Source organism: Bubalus bubalis, chromosome 1 (genome assembly GCF_019923935.1).
Source record: "Bubalus bubalis isolate 160015118507 breed Murrah chromosome 1, NDDB_SH_1, whole genome shotgun sequence".
Classification (NCBI taxonomy): Eukaryota; Metazoa; Chordata; class Mammalia; order Artiodactyla; family Bovidae; genus Bubalus; species Bubalus bubalis.
The window spans coordinates 51,293,115-51,316,708 of NC_059157.1; the positions used below are offsets into that span (position 1 = coordinate 51,293,115).

The window sequence follows — 23,594 nt, forward strand, 5'->3', positions numbered from 1 at the left end:
AGACATATCTATATGTATAATCTATCTCTATCTCCATATCTATGAAAATGAAAGTGTTAGTCACACTGTCGTGTCCAACTCTTTGTGACCCCATAGACTGTAGTCCACTGGGCTCCTCTGTCCATGGGATTCTCCAGGCAAGAATACTGGAGTGGGTTGTCATTTCCTTCTCCAGGGGTCTTCCCAATCCAGGGATCGGACATGGCTCTCCTGCATTGCAGGCAGACTCTATCCACTAAGCCACCAGGGAAACCCTATATCTATATCTAATCTATATCTATATATCTGTATCTATGGGTTTCCCTGGTGGCTTAGATGGTAAAGAATTCGCCTGCAATGCAGGAGACCTGGGTTCAGTCCCTGGGTTGGGAAGATCCCCTGGAGAAGGGAATGGCAACCCATCCCAGTATTCTTGCCTGGAGAATCCCATGGGCAGAGGAGACGGGCAGGCTCTGGTTCACGGGGTGGCAAAGAGTCAGACACGACTGAGCGACTAAGACACACGTGGGCTTCCCAGGTGGTGCAGGGTGAAGAACCCACTTGCCAATAGAGGAGACGTAAGAGACACAGGTTCTATCTCTGGGTCTGAGTATCCCCTGGAGAAGGAAATGGCTACCATTCCATTATTCTTGCCTGGGAAATCCCATGGACATAGGAGCCTGACAGGCTACAGTCCATGGGGTCACAAAGAGTTGGACACAACTGAGCAACTTTACACACACAAACACATACACACACATATATAGTCTCTCTCTTTATGTGTGTGTGTGTGTGTGTGTGTGTGTGTGTGTGTGTGTGTAGTGCCTGGCACTACATGTAAGAGTGAATGAAAGTACCTGAAGTTATGTTAGGTTTCTTTTGTAACCCTTTCCTATTGTAGGTCTGTAAACTGTGGACATGTTTTTCAGATGAATTAACTCAGTTTAGGTTAGTTCTCCAAAATCCATACTTTGAGTGAAGAAAACAAATTGTCTATGAATGTTAATGCAAAGCTAGCCAACATTTATATAGAACATTCCCCCACAAAGCTCAAAGGAAATTAAACCAAAATGATCAAATGCTGATGATTTCCCCAGGGAAGCGTCCTTGTCCTTCCACAGAGAAATAGTCTCCAAACCTACAGAGCTAAAATAGCCTCTCTTCCAGCGTTCAAACGTGCCAGTCGAAAGAAAACCAAGACAAGGAGCTGCGCTGGAAGCTGCCTCTTTCACAGTTCTGCATATGTAAATAGAAGTAATTTACAAGAGATTATCTGGGGTCTGAATAGGAGAGAAGCCACTTTAATCTTTGAGTACCGAGGTTTCATTTCTCCTTCTCTTCTTCCTCCTCCTGCTTTCTTTCCTCTTTGCCAGAGTTAAAATAAGAGCTCTTCTATTCCCGAAATGCTGGCGTCCGAGATGGCGCTTTTCCATCAAGTGATGGGGAAGAGTCTCCTCTCGGAGACCCTCACACAGGCGCCCGGGGACATTTCCAAGGAGGGTTCCTCGGCCACTCGCGGCCCAGCGCAGAGGTTGACTCTGCTCTGACCATCAGGTTAAATGTTCTGCCTTCAGGAGGCAATCCTCAATACACTTTCCAGCCTTACGGCGCAAAGTTGAGGACGAGGGAGAATGTGCGTGAGTGTGCGCGCGTCCGGGTGTCTGGATGGGTGTATTGGGGCGGGCAGTAAATAAAGGGTGGGGCGAGCGAGGGGAGGCGAGCGAGGCGAGGCGGCCAGGGAGAACCGAGAAGCCAAAGCGTGGCTCGGATCCCAGTTAACCTGCGGGAGCTCCTCCTGCTCACTGAGAGCCCCTGCACCAACTCACCCCGTACCCTCTCCCCTTCTTCCTCCGTCTTCTTTCTCCCCCCACCCCGCCACCTCCCGCTTGGTCTCGTGGCACTCTCCACCTGCCCCTCATCCCTGCCGCCACCCCACTTTCTCATCTGACCCGAGGACGAATGAGGGAGACGTTCCGGCGAATTGGGGCAGCAACTTTCCCCGGCTGGTCTCTCGGCTCCGGGAGCAGTTGCGCGCGGCTTCTCCGAGACCCGCGGCCCATGGAGGAGGAGGACGAGGAACGGTGATGGGCTAGCGGCAGAAGCCAGAAGCCCAGAGCGAGCCCAGCGTCGCCCGCCGGCTCCGCCATCCCACGCAGGTTCCCTCAAGCTCTTTCCGCCAGGGGAGCGCGCTGGGTACCACCGCGTTAGCATCCCAGGGAGGATGAGGCAGGGACCCGAGCCCAGCGGGCAGCATCTTCAGGGCGAGCGGCGGCGGCTGGGTCTCGGCATGAATTAAGAAGCCAGGAAGATGGAGCGCCGCACACTCCTCGCCCAGCCCAGGCTGAGGACCAGGGACGCTGGCTGGACGCTTCTCTATTTCCTCGGCTCGGTCCTCCCGCAGACCGCCCCGCAAGTACTCCGGATCGGTGAGTGAACCCCGCGGGGCGGGGGAGCGCTCCAGGAGGCCCGCTCTGGGGACGCGGTGGCTCCCCGCGGCCAGCGCGGGCGCCGCGGGGTCCCGGAGCGAGGGAGCGCGCATCGGTCCGGGGGGCAGGAGCTGGGGGCTGGTTGAGGTCAGTGCCCACCCGAGGCTCCGGGAAAGAAGCCGCGTCACCGCTTCCCTCCTGGCCAGTGCCGGGCTTCCCCGCGAGTACAGTTGGCGGGTTTCTTTTTTTTTAAATCGGGGCTCCAGGAACGCGGGCAAGAGAGCCAGCGACCCAGGTTTGCCTGGACCGGCTCGCTACTCTGAGTGTGGGGGGCTGCAGGCGGTCGGTTTGGGCCGGGAGATGAGCTTCTCCTCTGCGCCTCGGCAGGCATCGCGCTGTCCAGATGCACGCCCGGGGGGTCCTGGCAACCAAGTCTCTGGGTATCCGCGGGATGCCCAGATCTCAGGAGTCCAACTGGGGACCACTAGGGATGCGGGGACTTCCCTGCGTCTGCTCACCCCGATCCTTCAAGTTTTCTTAAGTTGGGTTCTTGCTCGAGGAGTCTGGAGGGTTCCGTTCGAGTGGGGCAGAGTTGGGGTCTGACTTCTGGCTGAGGGTTCGAGGAGTCAGGAGGACCGTAGAGTTAGCGCCGCGAGCCGGCCCCTAAGTTTTCCACCCTCTCCCCAGTTTGCCCCACCTGCGTGCCACTGAGCACTATCCAAACCGTCAGGGTAAGTCGCTGGAAGACTCTGGACTTCCATCTCAAGGTGGGATAAAAGGAGACTGCAAGACTGAGGATAGGGACCCGGGGGCCGCCTAAGGAGGGTGGGATAATAACAAGGGAGAGAGGGATCTTTGCTAGTGTGTGGACTCAGGGACCTAAACACACAGCACCCGCCACCAAGGTCTGGTCTGTGAAGGCACAGAGCGATTTCTGAGCGGCTTTTTGGGTTGAAAAAGCTGGTTGACTACTTTAATGCTCTCCCTGGCACACTAAAACCAATTTCTATTCCTTTAGTTCTCAGTTGGTCCTCTCCCCCCAACCTACTGGGCTTCTTAAAGACCCAGTGAAGGTGGAGAGCCGCAGGTGAAGTCTTGACACCACGCGGGGCTCCCAGCTTTTCCAGTTTCTCACTGTAGGCACCAAGACTGAGGTCTTCATCTCCGAGGACTTCTAACTTATACCCTTTCCAGGAACTGACCGAACGTGCATGGAACCATCCAGGGCACTCTTTCATAATGCCACTAAAATGGCTGAAATTGTTCAATAACTTTATTAATTCTGAAATGAACGCATCTCTTTTCAAAGATTCAGAACCTAGTTCCTGTCACTGAATATCCCCATTGAAAATTAAAAAATATATATAAAAATGGAAGTTTACTATTTTGAAATGCATTTTCTCTAGGCACATGGGATCTGTTTTTCAAGGACAGAAAAGATCTCAAATACTAACTTTTACCGCAGATGTCTTTCTCTAAATTATGATAATGCACATTTTAATGGATGATTTAGACTGCTCATTTAAGAAGTCCCAAAGGATTCTTCTAGAAAAAGTACCACTCATAGCTAAAATATTCTTCACCTTAGTTATGTTTTAACCTTAAATATTTTTAATCTTTTTTTTCTCTTTTACTTATTTTTTTGGGGGGAAGGGGGATGCAATCAACCCTACACACTCTAGGGTTGTTCACTCCTATGAATAACACAGCGTAAACAATGAGTGTGTTACAATTTCCAGTGTTCATTAACTTAATTGGTATTTTGCATATATTTTATATATCTTAAAAAAGACAAATTTAGACACTCTAGAATAAGGTATGCCAGCCAACAGTTTCCCCTTCCTGTACAATAATCTTAAGAAAGAACTTTCCTCTCCTATATCACCCAAATCTAAAGGAATTTCGGGAGGGGATGTGAAAGTATGTTAGGACATATATATTCACAGATCTGATTATTTACCTAAGCTCCAAGCAATCACACTCATCCATTTAAATTAGTTTTCAGAGTTAGAACAACCCAACGTGATTCACCAACCTTAAAATATATGCTGCACGATAATGAGATTTTCTTTTTCTAAATGGGAACCAAAATGCATAAAGTGAAATAGCTAGCCCGGTGCTGTTTATATGCAGGACAAACATCTTACTTCTTCTGGCTCCTTTGTGACCTGTGCTTGGCATGAACACCACCCTGTAGGCACCTAAGGACCATGCTTACTTTTAAATGCACATTTCGGCACCATGGAAACTGGCTTTAGCTCAGTGGAAACCTGCCTCTCTACAGTGAGTTTCTTATGTCAGTCAAGTCCAACAGTGAGTATGAAATATCAAAGGAGTTGGGGACTGAGCCACTGTGTGTGTGTTGAGAAAAGGAAAGAGAAGAATGAAAACACACTATTTTTCACTTCTTATCTTTCCTTCCTCTTTTCAACAAACCACTAACCATCTAACCAACCCACCAATCAACCAATCAACAAAAAGGGACACTTCATCATTAACTTGCATTAGTATTACAAGTGTTCCAATAACTGGAAATATCCCCAAGTAAAACATAGATGTCTGGCACTTTGCACTGTGAGGAAGCACTTGAATCTTGGATCTACTTTTCTTGCAAAAGTGTCTGCTTAAACTTCAGCCATTGAGAAAAAAAAAATGAATGAAAGGGATAAAATTTAACAGAAAATTCACGCATCCTAAGAATTAGAGATGTCTTGAGTGTGTATTATGCATGGTTTTCATGCATATTGTGGATGTCTGTTGAAAAGTTTACAATCTTGAAACATAATATATATAAAGGGGGTTCTATAGGGCAAAGAGGTCCTAAGCATTACTCCTAACTATATTTCAGAGGTTCCACAACAGCCAGCATGGAAGAGAAATAATGGCCGGAGGCAGGGAGTTCTCTAGGGCACGCTGGGGTTATTCCTGTCTTTCTGTCTCCCACCCCAGTGTTTGTCAACAGCCAGTTAATCACACACACATGCTTCGGTGACAGACATCTCTGTTACATAGCCAGATAACCAATAGTTAAATCTGGGTCTAGGTGACCTGAGTAGATGGTGGGTACCACCAGTAGTGGACAAAAGTAAAAGAAAAACAATTCTATATGCATATGTAATTTCTGGGACAGATGTAGCATATTTCTAATAACAATAGTAACAGGATTAAATATTTGCATAGTATATTTTAATGTATCATCTCAACATACCCAATCACAGAGGTGGTGGTTAGCTTAGCATTTAAGAGTTACGAGTTGGGCCACCAGGCTTTCTGACACATGGTTGTTGTCAGACATCCCAGGCTTGGGTCCCACCTCTAAGACTTACTAGAAATGTGTCTCAGCAAGACATTCTCTCTCACAGGCTTTTGTTTGCATCTGAAAAATCAAATTAAAGCAATTGCAACCTCACAATGTCATTGGTAAAAGTACAGAAAATAGATAAGGGAAGGGATATAAGCAGTCTATGGATTTATGAGTTGCTTTGTAATTGTTTTTAATTTTTAAATTTGTTAAACGAATTTTTATTTTTTGGCTCATTTCTTTTTGGCTGTGCTGGGTCTTCGGTGCTGCATGGGCTTTTCTCTAGTTGCAGTGCGTGGGCTTCTCATTGTGGTGGCTTCTCTGGTTGTGGCTCTTAGGCTCCAGAGCACAGGCTCAGCAGCTTGTGGTGCACAGAATTAATTGCTCTTCAGCATTGATCTTCCTAGATCAGGGATCAAACCCATGTCTCCTGCGTCAGCAGGCAGATTCTTTACCACTGAGCTACCAGGGAAGTCCTTTTGAACATTTTAAAAATTATTATCATTGAAATTTGTTTTCTAAACAGGGACCTAACAAGTAGTGTGGTATATGTTTATGACACTTAATATTTCTGAGCCCGTATCTCTTTACCTGTGAATCTGTAGTAATGATATCTACTTTTCCTATTTCACAGGGGAGGATCAAATAAACTATGTTTTTTGTTATTTGCAAACAAACCACTATAGAAATACAGTGTATTACTATTATGTAATTAAATATGGTATACAAAGAGAAATATTGTGGAATATGTGAATAGAATGGAAATTTACATGGCAATATTATTGTTCAAATGTTTTTATCTCCTTAGTGAAGTCGCTCAGTCGTGTCCAACTCTTCGCGACCCCATGGACTGCAGCCTACCAGGCTCCTCTGTCCATGGGATTTTCCAGGCAAGAGTACTGGAGTGGGGTGCCATCTCCTTCTCCAAGAGAGATCCAAATGTATTTTATTTCAACCATCAAGTTGACTATAGCATTATTTTTTAAATATTTAATCATAAATATCCCCAAAGTTCAAAGTAACACTGCATATTCATATTTTTGCTGCAGTGTACAAAAGCTCACAACTTTATTCTGCCATCACAAAATGAATTATTTGTCATCTTAATATTCATTCTTCACTCAACAGACAAATATTTATTACGTGCTTCCTCACCTATGAGCTGGGCTTCCCTGGTAGCTCAGATGGTAAAGAATCCCCCTGCAATGTGGGAGACTTGGGTTGGATCCCTGGGTTGGGAAGAGCCCCTGGAGGAGGGCATGGCAACCCACTCCAGTATCCTTGCCAGGAGAATCCCCAGGGACAGAGGAACCTGGCAGGCTACAGTCCATGGGGTCGCAAAGAGTCGGATACAACTAAGCAACTAAGCACACACCCCTGTGAGCCTGACACACGCAGGGCATGCCACAGTGAACAAAATGCACCTGGCTGTTTGATTCTTATATTCTAATGGTTTACAATCTATGTCACCATGGAAAATTTTCATAAGGCCTTCAGTGAAGACACTTTTAATGTTTTAGTGTCAGATATTATTCTTGGAGAAGGCAGTGGCACCCCACTCCAGTACTCTTGCTTGGAAAATCCCATGGACGGAGGAGCCTGGTAGGCTGCAGTCCAGGGGGTCGCTAAGAGTCCCACACGACTGAGTGACTTCACTTTCACTTTTCACTTTCATGCATTGGAGAAGGAAATGGCAACCCACTCCAGTGTTCTTGCCTGGAGAAACCCAGGGACAGGGGAGCCTGGTGGGCTGCCGTCTATGGGGTCGCACAGAGTCGAACACGACTGAAGCGACTTAGCAGCAGCAGCATTATTCTTGGAGAGTTCTCCATTCATCTTCTGCTTTCAGTTTATTATATCCATGGCATAGTCCACATGGAATAAGTCCAAGCCTTCAAATGCACAGAGGACAGACAGAGTGGATTCATGCTGCCAAACCTGGAGCAGAAATCCCTGCCTCTGTTTAGGAAGATCTATTTGGCCCTGAGGTAGATTTCACCCCGAGAAAGCATGCTGATGTCATCATTGACTTTAAAACTCCACTGACCCTGGGAGAAAAATCTGGAGGAGAAGCTATCTGATAGAGGATAAAAAAGGAGTCTCTGGATAATGTGAACGTATTTCTGCAAATGAGCAGATCTTTTGCCTTATTATCTGCGTAAATCACCTTTTTCTTTAATATTGATTTTACAGGTCTAATAGATTTTACAGGTCTAATATTTATACTGTGTAAACCTGACTTGCAGCACTTTTCCTATATGGCTTTTAATCTCCAGTTTTGAGAAGGCCAAGGCTTTGTGACTTTGCCTAAATTCCAGTGCTAGTTAGTAGGAATGCTGGGCTCTGGAGCTAGACATTCCAATCTCAAGTTTCAAGCCCCTTGCATTAAATTATACTGTATTGTAAATGGACTTGTGTATGTCAGTTAAACCACAGTTTAAACTAAGCTGAAGTCAAAAAGTATCAGAGAAATGAACTGTTGCTGTTAGTTATTCAGCAATAACTACATAAAGCAAAGTTAATGTGATTTATATTTGAGTATACTTTAGACATTTGTCAAAAAGGAAAGCTGATATTATCATTGGACTCCCCATAATTTCTCAATAAGAAGGGGTTCAGGGAGATAATCTAGTTGGAGGGGAACCTTGTTGCCTAATATCTAGCCAACACACTATTTTTAATGAGATTATACAAGCAATTAAAAAGTACAAGCAATTGAAGTGCTGGTGAGTTATCCAATGGCCTCTTAATCCTCTTTTATTGTTTCACAGATAATTATCCATAGAAAATGTAACATATTTTATCTATATGCTAAAATTTTCCAGAAATTATTTCAGCTCAAAGAAAGAATGGTGAACTACAAGTGAAAGGGAAGTCATATTTCTAACTACCTTTTTCTAATTGGCCTCAAGAAAATTACTAATGTATTGTGTTAGTTATAGAAGGATAAATAATAATAACAAACTCATGGATTCATTGCAAAGAAGAAAAGTGATATCATATGTGAAATGTATGACCTGTGTTAGGGTTAACGCAGGTACCTCCTCAGCCTGATCTTTCTTTTGGTTAATGAACAGGGTAGGAGTTTCGTGCTGAAGAATAATTTATTTGTCTGGTTAAGTAAGCATGGGAAAATGCTCTCCTTTAGAGATTCATGGGGCAGGTTTACATATTAAAGGTTGTTTGTAATTCTGCACAAAGAATTGTGTTTTGTTGTTGTTTAATATGGTATCTCCCACAGTTTAATCATCAGAAGACCCTTACTTAAATCACAACCATTAAGGTCCTACTGAACTCATGCTGCCCAGAACATATTTAAGGAAACACTGGGCATTAAGACCATTGAACTGTCAGTATATATACATCAAAACTCATATGAGCACACATCCTGCTGCTTCTTCAGTCTTACCCAAATTCTGTCCACTCCTTACTTCAGAATATCTTTTTTAAAAGCTTTAAGAATAGATTTAAAATGTTTAGATTGTTCTGTATTATGAAGAAAACATTTTTAAAAACCACATTGCCTATTCTGAAGGTATATCATTTTTATTAGCTTAAAATGTGATATGGGGCCATTTTCCTGTTTTTGTTTTTTAGGCTTACTTTTTTAGCATTCTTTTAAATGGAAAAAATATATCAGTTTTATAATATTTTTTCTAAGAATATAATTTGTAGTAAGTTAAAGTTCTTTTTATATTTAAACTCAAACTATATACTTTTTAAATGTGTATCTGATTTTTTGTGATAAATTTTCATAGAGAAATGCAAACATTTAAATAAAAAGGAATGTACACCAGCTACATGAACTAAATAAATTTCTCATCTTGATTTTCTATTGAGATCAAGTTGTCATATTAAACTGGAAAAACCTAAACTCTAATTACATTAACATTCTAATACTAGTAATTGCAAGTCAAATGGAAAGCTCAGGTTTACCCTGAGGGGAAAATAGTAAAGAGGTAAAAATATGCTATTTTGTATTTATGTAACTTGTAAGCTACTAAAACATAAAAATCCCTGTGTGACTTGGGTGATATTTTACTCTCTTTTTGTTCTTTTTCAAAATTTAAGGGTTTTTAAAATGTAATTTTGTACAATGTTATGTTAACATATTTATTCAATACAAGATAAGATTAGTTACCAGGTGTACTTAAGAAACAATGACGTTGACTAAATTAAGAGTAAATTCCTATTAACCACAAAACAATCTCACAAAAACACCATACAGCATTAAAAGCACTTTCTTTTAACCCCTAAATTATTTTGCTATATTATTAGGTACCTTAGTTGGCTGAACACTTTTGAAAGATTAGCCTATCTTACATCTTTTGATAAATTACTAGTTAACTGCTGATTGGGGAAAAGCAAAACACAAAATAAAATAACGTATAAAAGCCTATTAACACTAAAATTCTGACTGAAAAATGTTTCCAAAGGAACTCACCAATGTATGCTTTATACTATAATTTATTTTTATTTAATAGAAATCTAGTGATTAATTATTACTCTTGTCATCAGTGATCAATTTGGAGACTGGCAGTTCACTACCACTTATTTTTTTCTTAAATATGCAAAATGAAAACTATATTAAAATGCATTATTTGTTTCACTGATCAAGTCAAAGATTATAGACTATATTAAGGTGAGACATGTACAGTATTTGATCAATTAAAACTCAACTCATAAACCAGTTGGTATTCACAATAGACAATGACACTCCAGTAGCAATGAACACAATGGGCACCCAGGCATCCTTGTGGACGTGGACACTTTTGGGACTGACGAAAAAATACACGAGATGGTCATGGAGTATCTTGTAATACCAGAGAAATAAGTGGTCCAAAAACCCCACTGATGGTAGTGTGTTAAAGGTTCACAGGTATCTAGTACTGGGCTCCCAAGGTCAAAAATGGAATAATTTGAGCAAACATTTTTTTAAAAATAGTATTGGGTTATAAAGTGTCAGTCCCTTAGTCATGTCTGACTCTTTGAGACCCCATGGACTGTAGCCTGCCAGGCTCCTCTGTCCATGGAATTCTCCAGGCAAGAATACTGGAGTGGGTTGCCATTTCCTCCTCCAGGGGATCTTCTGGACCCAGGTTTTGTGCCCGGGGCTCCTGCATTCCAGGCTGACTTTTCACCACGGGAGCCGGCAGGGCAGTCATGCTCTGAAAGCTCTAAGTTATTACGATTTTCTGCTTCCCTCTCAGCATCTCTGTCTGGTGAACCTAAACCTCTCCAGTTCACCACGTCTAACCAAACGTGGGTTATAACCAAAGTATAAAATAAATGACCTTGAATTTATACTGATATAAATAAATGATTAAATTAAAAAATGAGGGAGAAGAGACATATCTCTGAAACAAATGAGCCAAGTGATCAAGGTCAGTGTTACTATGGATAATTCATATTGATAGTATGTACCTTTGATGTGATAAGGCAAATGGCACTTTTCTTATCTGGGTTTCATCTCCAAAATTCAGATCCCCACTCTAAACATGAGAAAAATGTCAGATAATAGCAATAGAAGGCATTCTACAAAATATGTGGCCAATACTTGCCAACACTTTCAAGGTCATGATAAACAAAACCTGAGAAATTGCCACAGCCATGAGAAGTCTAAGGAGACATGATAAATAAATGTGATTGGATGTTCTGAATGAGATCCTGGAAGGAAAAAAGGATATTAGGTGAAAATGAAGGACATTTGAATAAAAACGCATACTATTGTACTTAATAATAGTGTATCAATACTGTTTCATTAATTTTAAGTGCACTATGTTCATATAGGAGAAGGCAATGGCACCCCACTCCAGTACTCTTGCCTGGAAAATCCCATGGGCGGAGGAGCCTGGTGGGCTGCAGTCCATTGGGTCGCTGGGAGTCGGACACAACTGAGCGACTTCACTTTCACTTTTCACTTTCATGCATTGGAGAAGGCAGTGGCAACCCATTCCAGTGTTCTTGCCTGGAGAATCCCAGGGAGGGGAAGCCTGGTGGGCTGCCGTCTATGGGGTCGCACAGAGTCGGACACGACTGAAGCGACTTAGCAGCAGCAGCAGCAGCAGGCTCATATAAAGTTGTGAATAATAGGAAAAACTAGATGTGGAGTATAAGAGAATTTCTCTGGATATAAGTCTAAAACTGTTCTAAAAAATAAATATGTAAAGTCTATTAAAAAAAAAACCCTCAACCCATATCAAGATCTCTTCTGCTATAAACTGTTCCTACCTCTCTGTAGTACAGAAAAGTCTATAACTAATTGCATCAAGGAAAATAGAAAACCTATTGTCAATTCCATAGAATATGCCACATAGTTTTCTAGAGTATCATTAAAATAAATACAACAGAATATAATATCAGAAAAATCATTAAGGAAATAAACTTTATATAAAAATTGCTATTGATAAAATGTGATGCTTGTATGTCTTCTTTAGAATTCTGCTATGGGTTTATAGAAAATCAGGTGTTAGCTGTTTCAATCTATTAGCATCTAGGTTTTCAGCAATTATGTACTTTTTGTACTTAATTAAACAAAATTTAACTTTGAATATTGATTCAAGCATTGTGACATACTCTGCTAGAGGCTTTAAGTGTGGATGTCTTAGAATGAATTCTCATAGCAAACCATTTGCATGGTTCCTTTTCTTAGCAAAACTGTCTAAATATGTCTTTAAAAATCAATACTTAATTCCCAGGGCCAGTACTTTGTAATTCAAATTGGAGAAAGGATGGCAAAAATCAAATGTTTTTCTTTTTCATTGTGAAGACTCAATTACAACTTTTAAAGCTTTTCTTTTTTAAAAAATTTAAGCCTCTAAACTGTTGGATTGCATACTTTGGGGAACCATAAACAGAAGCTGCATTCTGATGACCTGCCTGTGTTTATATTATATAAGATGTTACTGTATCTCCTAAAAACGGACTAGTCAGAGAGCTCTATCTTTTGAGTCTAAAGGGCAATATTCATTTACCTTCTGAATTCTGGGCAGTGTGTGTTTCTTTTAATTCAGGATATATTTGAACTCTAAGGCTGTTTTTATACAAGCTTACCGAATTGGCAAGAACCTTTATAAATGATTGTAAATCGACTAAATCAACAGGAAGGAATGGTTAAGAAAGGAATAGTTGAAACTCAAGAAAGAAGGATCTATTAAATGTAAACCTTATGGTAAAATGTAGGCCTTAAAATGAAAACTGCTTAGGAAGTAGTGTATGATTTTACATATCTTGGATTGGGAATGTTTACATTTCATCCTTGCTTATAGATAACTCGAAGAATTAAGGTGAAAAAACAAAGTCCATTTGTTTTGTGAATATGGTGAGTTACAGGTGAATTTTTTTTTTTTTAATTTAGATTCCTATTACTTGTCCTTGCCTAATTTAAAAATGAATGGTTAAAGTCACCATTCTGTACTTTCTAGATTATGCTAGAAAGTTTGCTTTGCATGCAGTTTGACAGAGTGCAAAGCTCACCAAAATGAGAATGTTTCCAGTTCTGGTGATTGTTAGCTTGGCCATGTCTCCTAACCTTTAAATAAGCCCATTTCCTCAGTTGAGGAAGCTGATGGTAAACAAAGTACAGGGGGCAACGGTTAAGCCCAGCCTCGCCCTCAGTTCCCTCTAGAGTGTTGGTTCTGCTTTATGGTCATTGGTCTGAACTGAGAAACCTCATGAGGATATGCAACACCTCTGTACTTAGCACTTACAGCCACGGCATCACATGTGTGGAAATGGGACTTTATTCATTTCCCTGAAATTAAACCTGACTAGGCACACAAGCCCCTGTATCCACCAGGACCACAGCAAGGTTTCACTTTCAATTTAAAATGTAAATTTCAAGAGCTCTCCTTTCTTCCTTTTCTCTACATAGACCAAAGACCCCTCCCTGTCCTTCAGGGAGATGAGTTTGCTGTTGTTTGTCCAAGACATCCACTGTGATGTGATGGTTCTGTCTGAACCCAGGTATTGACCTCTAACTCCAGGCATCCACTGCCCACAACCACAATCGTAGAGCCCACCATGGTTCACTTTCACCCTTTGAGACGCAGCAGTTCTCTGTCTGGTTTCTGAAGTGGGCCGTTTACCCAGCACCTCATTAAGGAGAAATCCATGGTTCACATAGCAGCAATCAGCCTCAAGTTATCTCCAGGCCCCAATTATCTCAGGCCCTTTCTGTTCAAGAACACAATGCCTCCATCTCCATTCTCATTTATGTACCTTAAACTGCAAAACGTGCAGATTGTACTCACAGAGAACACAACTGTATGTGACTCTATGTACCTCAGATCCCAGGGGTTCTACTGACTGTCTGTCTCAACTCGAAGTTTCCATCCTGCAAAGAAGGGAAACAGATCTGGATTCTTAGAGTGCCACACATTTATCTGAACTCTAATGTTGAAGCTTTAAGCACTAGGGTGATTTTTTAAAATATGTTTAAACTATGATTTGAAACTATTTTTTAAATTATGTTTAAACTATATTTTATAGCTGTTTCAAAAATTAAGATAACAAAAGAAGCAACAATAAAAGCAAACTTTGTACATTTCAGTTTTCTGCATTTTGCAGAAGAAAGTCTAGGTTTTTAAAGTCTAATTATTATATGGTATGTGTTATATCATAATTATATAATTAGTATATATTAATGTATTGCATATGCATACCCACACATTACCACATATATTATATATATTACTATATATAATATACATATGCTTAAAAGTTGCTTCAGTCGTGTCCAACTCTGTGCGACCCCATAGACGGCAGCCCGCTAGGCTTATCTGTCCCTGGGATTCTCCAGGCAATAACACTGGAGTGGGTTGCCATTTCCTTCTCCAATGCATGAAAGTGAAAAGTGAAAGTGAAGTTGCTCAGTCATGTCCAACTCTTAGCGACCCCATGGACTGGAGCCTACCAGGCTCCTCTGTCCATGGGATTTTCCAGGCAAGAGTACTGGAGTGGGGTGCCATTGCCTTCTCCGAATATACATATAGTCGTGTATAAGTACCTAAATATATATTAAAATTCCAGTTTAGGTTTTTCTCTATGCTTTGTTTATTTGACCTGGAGAAATATCATGTATGAAGCTAATTACTGCATTTCAAAATAACTTGGAAAGGGTAATGGTGATGTGCTGTGCTGTGCTTAGTTGCTCAGTCGTGTCTGACTCTTTGTGACCCCATGGACTGTAGCCTGCCAGGCTCCTCTGTTCAGGGGGATTCTCCAGGCAAGAATTCTGGAGTGGGTTGCATACCCTCCTCCAAGAGATCTTCCCAACCAAGGATGAACCCACATCTCCTGCATTGCAGGTGAATTCTTTACCATCTGAGTCACCAGGGAAACCCAAGAATACTGGAGTGGATAATGTACCCCTTCTCCAGGGGAACATCCCAACCCAGGAACTGAACCAGGGTTTCTTGCATTTCAGGGGATTCTTTACCAACTGAGCTACCAGGAAAGCCCCAAGGGTGATAAACACCCTGTTTATGACTGGTGGTGTTGGGAGACAGAGAGAAAAGTAGAGAGGGGGGCATAGGGATCACGACCATGACAAATGTTCTTAGGCTACAAGGGCTTTTGAAACATCTGTTCAGTGACCTATGGGAATATCCCTATTGGTCAGATTGAACATCAAGATTTAATGACATCAAGGTGGTGCTAGTGGCAAAGAATCTGCCTGCCAATTCAGGAGATACAAGAGATTCAGGTTTGGTCCCTGAGTCAGGAAGCTTTCCTACAGTAGGAAATGGCAACCCATTCCAGTATTCTTGCCTGAAAATTCCCATGGACAGAGGAGCCTGGCAGGCTACAGCCACAGGGTCACAAAGAGTTGGACACAACTGAGCATAGGGCCCAATTAACACAATAGGGCTGATAATACTTTTGCTACATCTAGGATCATTTGTCAGAAAAGAATCCGTATTAAGGTACAAAATAAATATCTTAAGGAAGAAAATGATTTAGTAGGAAACACCCCAAAATGTTGTAAACACCCCAAAATGTTGTAAAGAATTATTAAACTATTACTAGTTTAATATTTCAGAGAAGGCAATGGAACCCCACTCCAGTACTCTTGCCTGGAAAATCGCATGGACAGAGGAGCCTGGTAGACTGCAGTCCATGGGGTCGCTAGGAGTCGGACACAACTGTATAACTTTCAAGTAGACAACCTGAGCGACCTCACTTTCACTTTTCACTGTCATGCATTGGAGAAGGAAATGGCAAGCCACTCCAGTGTTCTTGCCTGGAGAATCCCAGGGATGGGGAGCCTGGTGGGCTGCCGTCTCTGGGGTCGCACAGAGTCAGACATGACTGAAATGACTTAGCAGCATCAGTTTAATATATGTAGCATCCTCTTCCAGGATACATAGCCAAAAGGTTTTGCTTTTGCTACATAGCCAAAAGGTAAATGGAAATCAGACCCAGAAGTTCCTTTCAACAGGCTATAAAAAGCATATAAATATAAAAATATCTTTCATGTGACATATATGCAAATAAAATTCATATACATACATGTATAAATAAATTTAAAATAATAGTACTTAAGACAAGGCAGAGACTTCAAAGACCATAACACCCAACTTTCTCATTTAATAAAAGAGAGCATTGAGATCCCAGAAATAAAAGCAGCCCAGCCTGAATCTCAATGATACTTTATTGCAACTTTATTTTTCTCATTCAACTCATTTGAGATTTGTTAAAGATCTATACTTAAATCAATGAAGTATTGTAATCAACCAGTAAAATACATAGAAGTTCCAGAATACACGGGTCATAGAACTATCAGTGTGGTGTCTTTAAATCTGGATGCTCTGAGAAGTTATGTTTTGAGATGTGTATCAAAGGAGAAGGTAGACCAGAGAAATGGAGGTGAAGTATACAGTCCAGGTGGTGATAACTACTGAAAGAGTAAAATCCAGAGAAATTCTGACATGTGAGAAAAATATCAATAGAGAAATCTTAACAAAAAGCTGTTAAATATGTTAAAAATCTAACATATCTTTAGATTTTTTTTTCCAACTTTGTGTGATCCAAGCATTTCTGGTCAACTTGTCTTACATTTATTTGGGTTACAGACGAGTCTTCATATCTGATAAGACTCTTCCAAAAAAAAAAAAAACTAGAAAGAAAAATTACAAATGAATAATTAGCATTATTACTAACATTATTGAAAGTTGAAAGTGTTAGTCGCTCAGTCATGTCCACCTCTTTGTGACCCCATGGACTATAGCCTACAAGGCTTCTCTGTCCATGGAATTTTCCAGGCATGAATAATGAGGTGAGTTGCCATTCCCTTCTCCAGGGGATCTTCCCGACCCAAGGATTGAACTCAGGTCTCCTGCACTGCAGGCAGATTCTTTATCATCTGAGCCACCAGTGAAGTACCAACAGTATGATTTGCTTCTTTAATTTAAGTGACCCTTAGCCTTTGGTTAGATTTAATGCATGAGCATACAAGGGATGACTGTCTAGGGTAGTATCTATTGCTGACTTTTTGAAATATCATGAAAAATCAGAAAGGCTGGCTATGGTGTGGAACTTTGGGATTCATCTTCCCAGCTCTGTATCAGATATCGGAAAGGGAGGTGGAATGAGTAATTAATGTAATGCTTATAAAAAACAAATTCAGTAAACAATTCCTGGAGAGGATATTAAAATAAATTTGCTGTACTATTCCTGAGGTCTACACTGCCTTTTGTTTCATATAAAGTTATCTTTCAAATTGACTTCTGGATTCTGAGAGTAGCATTTGACCTTTTCTTTTCCTTTCAGAGGAAAAAGTTTTAATTTATGTTTTATCACACTTCCCATTGTTTGCTTATTCATTTGTTCATTCTCATATTTATAGCTTGTCTTACAAAATTATTTCAAAGGCTTACAGAAATGCATATATTACAACCTGATAAAAATACAATAATGAAGAGGAGGTAAAGGTGAAATAAAATAAAGCAGGGGCAATGTCCTCGAGAAGATGCCAAAACTGGACCAGAATGCTTTATCTGAGCTTTCTTGTAGCAGAAGTAAGAAGGGAAACAGGACAAATCACAAAGTCCCAGAGTACAGTAGCTTAGACAAATTAAAGGTTTTTACATTACAAAACATGAAAGAAATATATCCTATGATCTGAATGAAGGGAAATGATGTCATGTTGTTGATACCATTCTCATGATGAAATAGTACATTCCATCCATTTGTTTGTTATAAAGTGCTCAGTGTAGCTCTACGACCAGACACCAAATAATAACAAAAATAATTCTGTCAAACGTCCTGGAATGGAAATGTCAAGTAGTGTGGTTTGATCCAAGACGGAAATTTGTAATATCAGGGGAATGGATGGACTGCCTATCACTTCACAATTATCCATTACTATTGATCCTTGAATCTGAGCGTTATTGGAAGGTGAGCAGCAGGGATAGCAGATTGTGGCAAAGTATGTGTTTCTGGTGAAAAGCAGGTCATACAAATCAGAAGGTACGAATGAGACCTTTCTATGAAATTAGGAAACCTAAACAAGATACCTCCTTAAGACCAAAACACCTGGACCCAAGTGTTATTCAGAAAACCGTTCTGAGTTTATCACATTGAATTACAATGTATTTGTCTGTACTGGAGGACAAGGCTGCAAACGTCATCAAGCATTGATCAGAGTTATGAAAAGAAAAAAAAATAGGAGTAAGGAAGGAAACATAAATCTCTTTGAGACATCAAATGTAAATAATGTGTTTTTCAGGTGAATGGGAATTGTACACACCCTGACCTGCTATACGGTCATCTATAAGCCAATAGTATATTCAGTATAATCTGTCCACCAAGATGATTTGGGTTTCAGAGCAGTTGATCTTAGCCCCCTTTTATTTTTCTCACAGCAAACATAGAATAAAACTTGTTGTCTCATGAGGTCACTGTTTCATGACAATAAACATACATACACATATATATACATATATATATATATATCTACTGTTCAGAAAATAATTTACCAATTTTTGGAGTATCTTGTTTTCTTAGATTTTGTTTTATAATTGTTTATCTGTTGTGCTCTTTGCTATTTTTGGTTTTAATTAGAATCTGCTTGGCATATACTGGTCACGAATAAAGTTTACATGTTTCATTTCTTCTCTGAACCTTTCAAATACTCCTTTATAACTCTAATCATCTTTTCCTAGAAAAGCCTATTTCATGATATAGGACCATTGCTTCTACAAGGGTGAAAAGAAACAACTTCAAATCTTGTTTTTCAGTCTGTGTCCCAAAAGTCAAATTTGTCCCAATTTCTTTAGATTCTATATGCTGAAGCACTGCAATGATTTTCAAATTTAAAAACAAGCAAGCAAAACCTGAAACATTGTGTGATTTTGGTTTCAGGTTTTGATCTTTCTCTGTGGTTCTTGAAGAAAACTTTAAATTTTAAAACTTTCTCACCTTTTTTTCTGGGAGAAAGGAAACACTCATTAAAACCTCATGATATATTTTATTTCTAAACCCATACTACTACACTTTGAGCTGAGAAATAATTTGATAAAACTAAAGATTCCTGTCACTTCTGTAAAATGACAAGGTGAGCTACAAATTGAATTAATGGTAGCTTCCTTCTATTTCACTTGTTTATCATTGCCAAAGTTTCATTTTTTGCAATCATTATCTAGTTTCCTCTCCATCAAATATTAATGTGAATGCAATACATACAAAATTATACAGAAGTAGAATTTTCCCCATTACAGCTGTCCGAGAAAAGCTAGAAACTGGCATTTCTACCAAAAAGTAATATTCAGGAATGGATGGAGCGACTTCTTCAGGGCCTTTGAAAGAGAAAAATGTCACATTGGGTATCCATTTATGACCATTTAAATAGCATTACATTTTATAAATCTGCAGACAGCAGGGGTCACAGTCGAAAGGAACTGTTGTAAAATTACAGATGGAAAGACCCATTCACACACACAACTAAACACACCCAAATGGCACAGAATCCTGCAAATCAGAAACACATAAAGTCTGGTGAAATAGCCAAAAAGTGATCACTTTCTGGCTAGTGTGAATTTGAGAAAACCATTTTATATCCAGCAGTCTGGTCTTAAGTACCAAACCCTAACATTTAAGATTTTTTTCTTATTAAAATTTTTTCTTCAATCCTTTCTACATATTATCCCCAAAAGCTGCTCAGCAAGGAGATTCATTTAGGGGTATGCACACATAGGACCCCAAAATTACAATTAAGTCAAAAAAGAGTGAGGAATATAGCAGCAAAGGTAACGGGATTGCACCTTAGGTTATTTATTTGTTGGCTTTTTTCAACAAAGGGCTGTTTCTACGTATTTTAAAGAATAATTTAAGGAAAGATAAATTTTAACATGGAAGCATGAAGAAAGTTGGTTTGAAAATGAAAATAAATGTATTTGAGTTGGTCTTAATACATATTTTTAATATTTCCTCTAAGACTGCTTCCCCTGGTATTCATAGGATCCATGCAACATTGTTTAAGACACAGCCATTTCTGTATAATGAAAGCCTAAGTGTATATTAGGCTTTAATATGAAGAACACTAGAAGGGTATGCTTGTTGTTGTTTGGTCAGGAAGTCATGTCTTACTCTTTGCAGCCTCGTGGACTGCTGCACGCCAGAGTCTTCTGTCCTCCACTCTCTCCTGGAGTTTGCTCAAACTCATGTCCATTGAGTTGATGATGCCATCCAACCATCTCATCCTCTGCCACCCTCTTCTCTTTTTGCCTTTAATCTTTACCAGCATCAGCTGACACTTTTCCAATGAGTTCGCTCTTCACATCAGGTGGCCAAAGTATTGGAGCTTCAGCTTCAGCAATGGTCCTCTCAATAAAGAAAAGTTGATTTCTCTCAGGGTTAACTGATTTGATCTCCTTGCTGTCCAAGGGACTTGCAAGAGTCTTCTCCCACCTCAATTTGAAAGCATCCATTCTTTGGCACTCAGCCAAAGATAAACATTTGTAAAATAATAATTGTGAAATTGGTGCTATTCAATCACAGAAATTATTTTTCCCACAATGTTTGGCATGTGTTGAAGAAATAAACAAATATATAAGTAACTTATTTCAAAATTAAAACATGTTAGTGGTTTTATCAATTGCATCCTAAAATTTAAATATGATTTTTTGGACACAAATTATATGAAGTATGTGTTTATATATCATATCTTTATTGTTACTCCAAAGTAGAAGGTAGTTATTCCTAATATAACCATTTTGTTATATATAACCTAATATAACCATTTTGTTGACGTGGAAATTGAGGCCAGATTTCATGCTCAAAGTCAAGTCAATAGAGAAACAGTTTGGTGGCTCAGACGGTAAAGCGTCTGTCTACAATGTGAGAGACCTGGGTTCGATCCCTGGGTTGGGAAGATTCCCTGGAGAAGGAAATGGCAACCCACTCCAGTACTCTTGCCTTGAAAATCCCATGGACGGAGGAGCTTGGTGCAGGCATCCATGGGGTCGCAAAGAGTCTGGCATGACTGAACGACTTCACTTTCTTTACTTTCAACAAGGGAAAATAACTTTTGTGTGTACATTGTTGGATTTATTGCCAGCATCATCTATATTTGTATAATTGCCCACATTTCCTTCATCTGCTTTTATGTACAGAACGATAGTATCACCCAGGAGGACTATTTTAGTGTGTCATCAAAAGAAACGGTAATAAATCCACTTATTTTCAAAATTAATCCTAGCCTACTGTAGGGTAATAAGCATTGGGTATCAGAAGAAATACAAAACCATGTTGTGAGTAATAGTTAATTTAAAATTCTCAATTTGCTACAATCTCATTTCTCTTAGAACTTTGCCTCATTCTATTTTGCAGGCTTTTCCTGTATATTAATTTGCATAACTGTATTAAAGTGTGTTTCTGTCCAGAGAAACCAAACCAAATCCAACAGTCTTAATTAAAAGCATAGGGAACCTGAGTGAAATTTTAGATATGAGAAGTCTGACCTATGCTGGCCTATTATTTCTTGATTTATTTGACTTATAAAGATTCAATTTTTACTTGAAAACCCCTAGGGAGTGAGTACAGATTAAGATATTTTTGAATCTGCAAAATAAAACCATTAAGAATGGCAGTAATTTGAATGAATAATGCTCTTAGGGGCCATGGAATGAGGACTAACATGCCAACCATTCTTTTTGATTGTGAAGTGTATTGGAAAAACTACATACTAGTATTTCAATAGCACTTTTCCATCACATGGATATATTTGTTTGAATCTTTCAGGTTTTTCCTCCACAACCGTGATATTCAAAATCCTGGGTAGGATTTGTGTTCCCCAGGAGATATTTGGCAATATCTGGAGACATTTTTGCTTGCTTCAACTTGGCGGGAGGGAAGCTGTTACTGGCATTTAGTGGGTAGAAATCAGGAATGTTGCTTCACATCCTACAATACAGAGAATAGCTCCCCACAACAAAAACTAACCAGCCCAGAAATACCAACAGTACTGAGGCTGAACAGTTCTAAAATGGAGATAGGAACACATTTCTACTAGAGGCTTCCTATAGATGCTTTGGAAATCTTATTTCAGAAAAAAATAAATAAAACATTCAAGCACACATTCTCAGATGTGATAAACAGAGGCTACATACCATGGTCATATTTTGCAATGAGTCAGGGACTTAGCTTTTGATAACGCTTCCCTTGGCCAGCATCTGTGGTGCCACTTCTGAGAATATGTCCATCTGAAACACAAGCAGACGTTGCAGTCAGTTTTCAAATTGTGTATAAGAAGGCTGTTGTTCAGTCGTTAAGGCTGTGTCCGACTCTGCAACCCCATGGACTGCAACACACCAGGCTTCCCTGTCCTTCACTGTCTCCCGGAGTTTGCTCAAATTCATGTCCGGAGATTCAGTGACACCATCTGATCATCTCAATCTCCATTGTCCCCCCGACTCAGTGACTCTTCAAGGCAGACCACTGGTTATAGACATTAATGACTACAATAGACGATCAGTCTTCATGGGGCTTGCAGTGTAGAAAAGGCATATGGACACAAATACACTGATCACAGAAGTAAATATTTAATTGCAAAGTGGAAAAATTATGAAGGAGAGGGTCATGGTTTATGAGATCATTTAATGGGAGAAACTGACAAGGTTTAAGAAGGTCCAGAATTTCCCCAGAGTAAAAAAAAATAATAATTATATGTATACACAGAGAGAGAGAGTTTAAATCTATATGAGAAGTGTTGATGAGGAAAACAAATATTCTGAGCAGGGGTACAGCATATGGGGAAGTGCAAGGTTGGAAAGCAGTGTGACAACTTAGTTCTTTTACCACTGCTTTTTGTTTGGCTGGGTGTGTGCAGTAATACCTTTCCAGTAACTCTTTTCAGTAGTAGGAAAAATAAGGATATTATGAGGTTAAAGTTACAATGCATAGCCAGTTATATAACCAATAGCTGTCTCCCCCAAAGATAAAATTTAAATCTGCTCTTTGATGACATAGAGAAATGAAGTAGAATGCTCTGATCATCCCCAGAAGGATGCTGAACAAAAGAATAGAGGAGGAAATTTCTGCCTCATCAAAACTCATAAGAAAAGAAAACACACACACACACACACACACACACACACACCCCTTTCTCTTTGCCTAAATCTTTGTTAACTCTCATCTTATTCTGCCTCTGGGAGAATTCTCTTATCTCTGTAATATTTTTATCCCATTCTCCACCTCCATCTTTGGTCAAAGAACACAAGGAATCAAAGAATTTTAGATCCAAGAAGGATTCTCGCTTTTATGTTTTTATGAATTAAGCCAACTGAGGCACAGAGAGATCGTCAGTATTTAATGCATGTACCTGCATGCCAAGTCACTTCAGTTGTGTCCAGCTGTTTGCGGCCCCATAGGCTGTAGCCCGCCAGGCT

General features: G+C 40.0%; 1 protein-coding gene across 5 annotated transcripts in view; it reads left to right on the forward strand.

Annotated features, from left to right (window-relative positions):
* The first annotated feature begins 919 nt into the window (after window positions 1-919).
* GRIK1 (glutamate ionotropic receptor kainate type subunit 1) overlaps window positions 920-23,594 on the forward strand; it is a 487,136-nt gene continuing 464,461 nt past the window's right edge. The window contains exon 1 of one of the 5 annotated variants that reach the window (XM_044939691.2): window positions 920-2,405. In XM_044939691.2, coding sequence (XP_044795626.1) covers window positions 2,288-2,405 — 118 coding nt within the window. In that variant the 5' untranslated portion in view covers window positions 920-2,287. The remainder of the gene's footprint in view (window positions 2,406-23,594) is intronic. The other 4 variants (XM_044939684.2, XM_044939685.2, XM_044939688.2 and 1 more) reach the window with 4 other exon arrangements.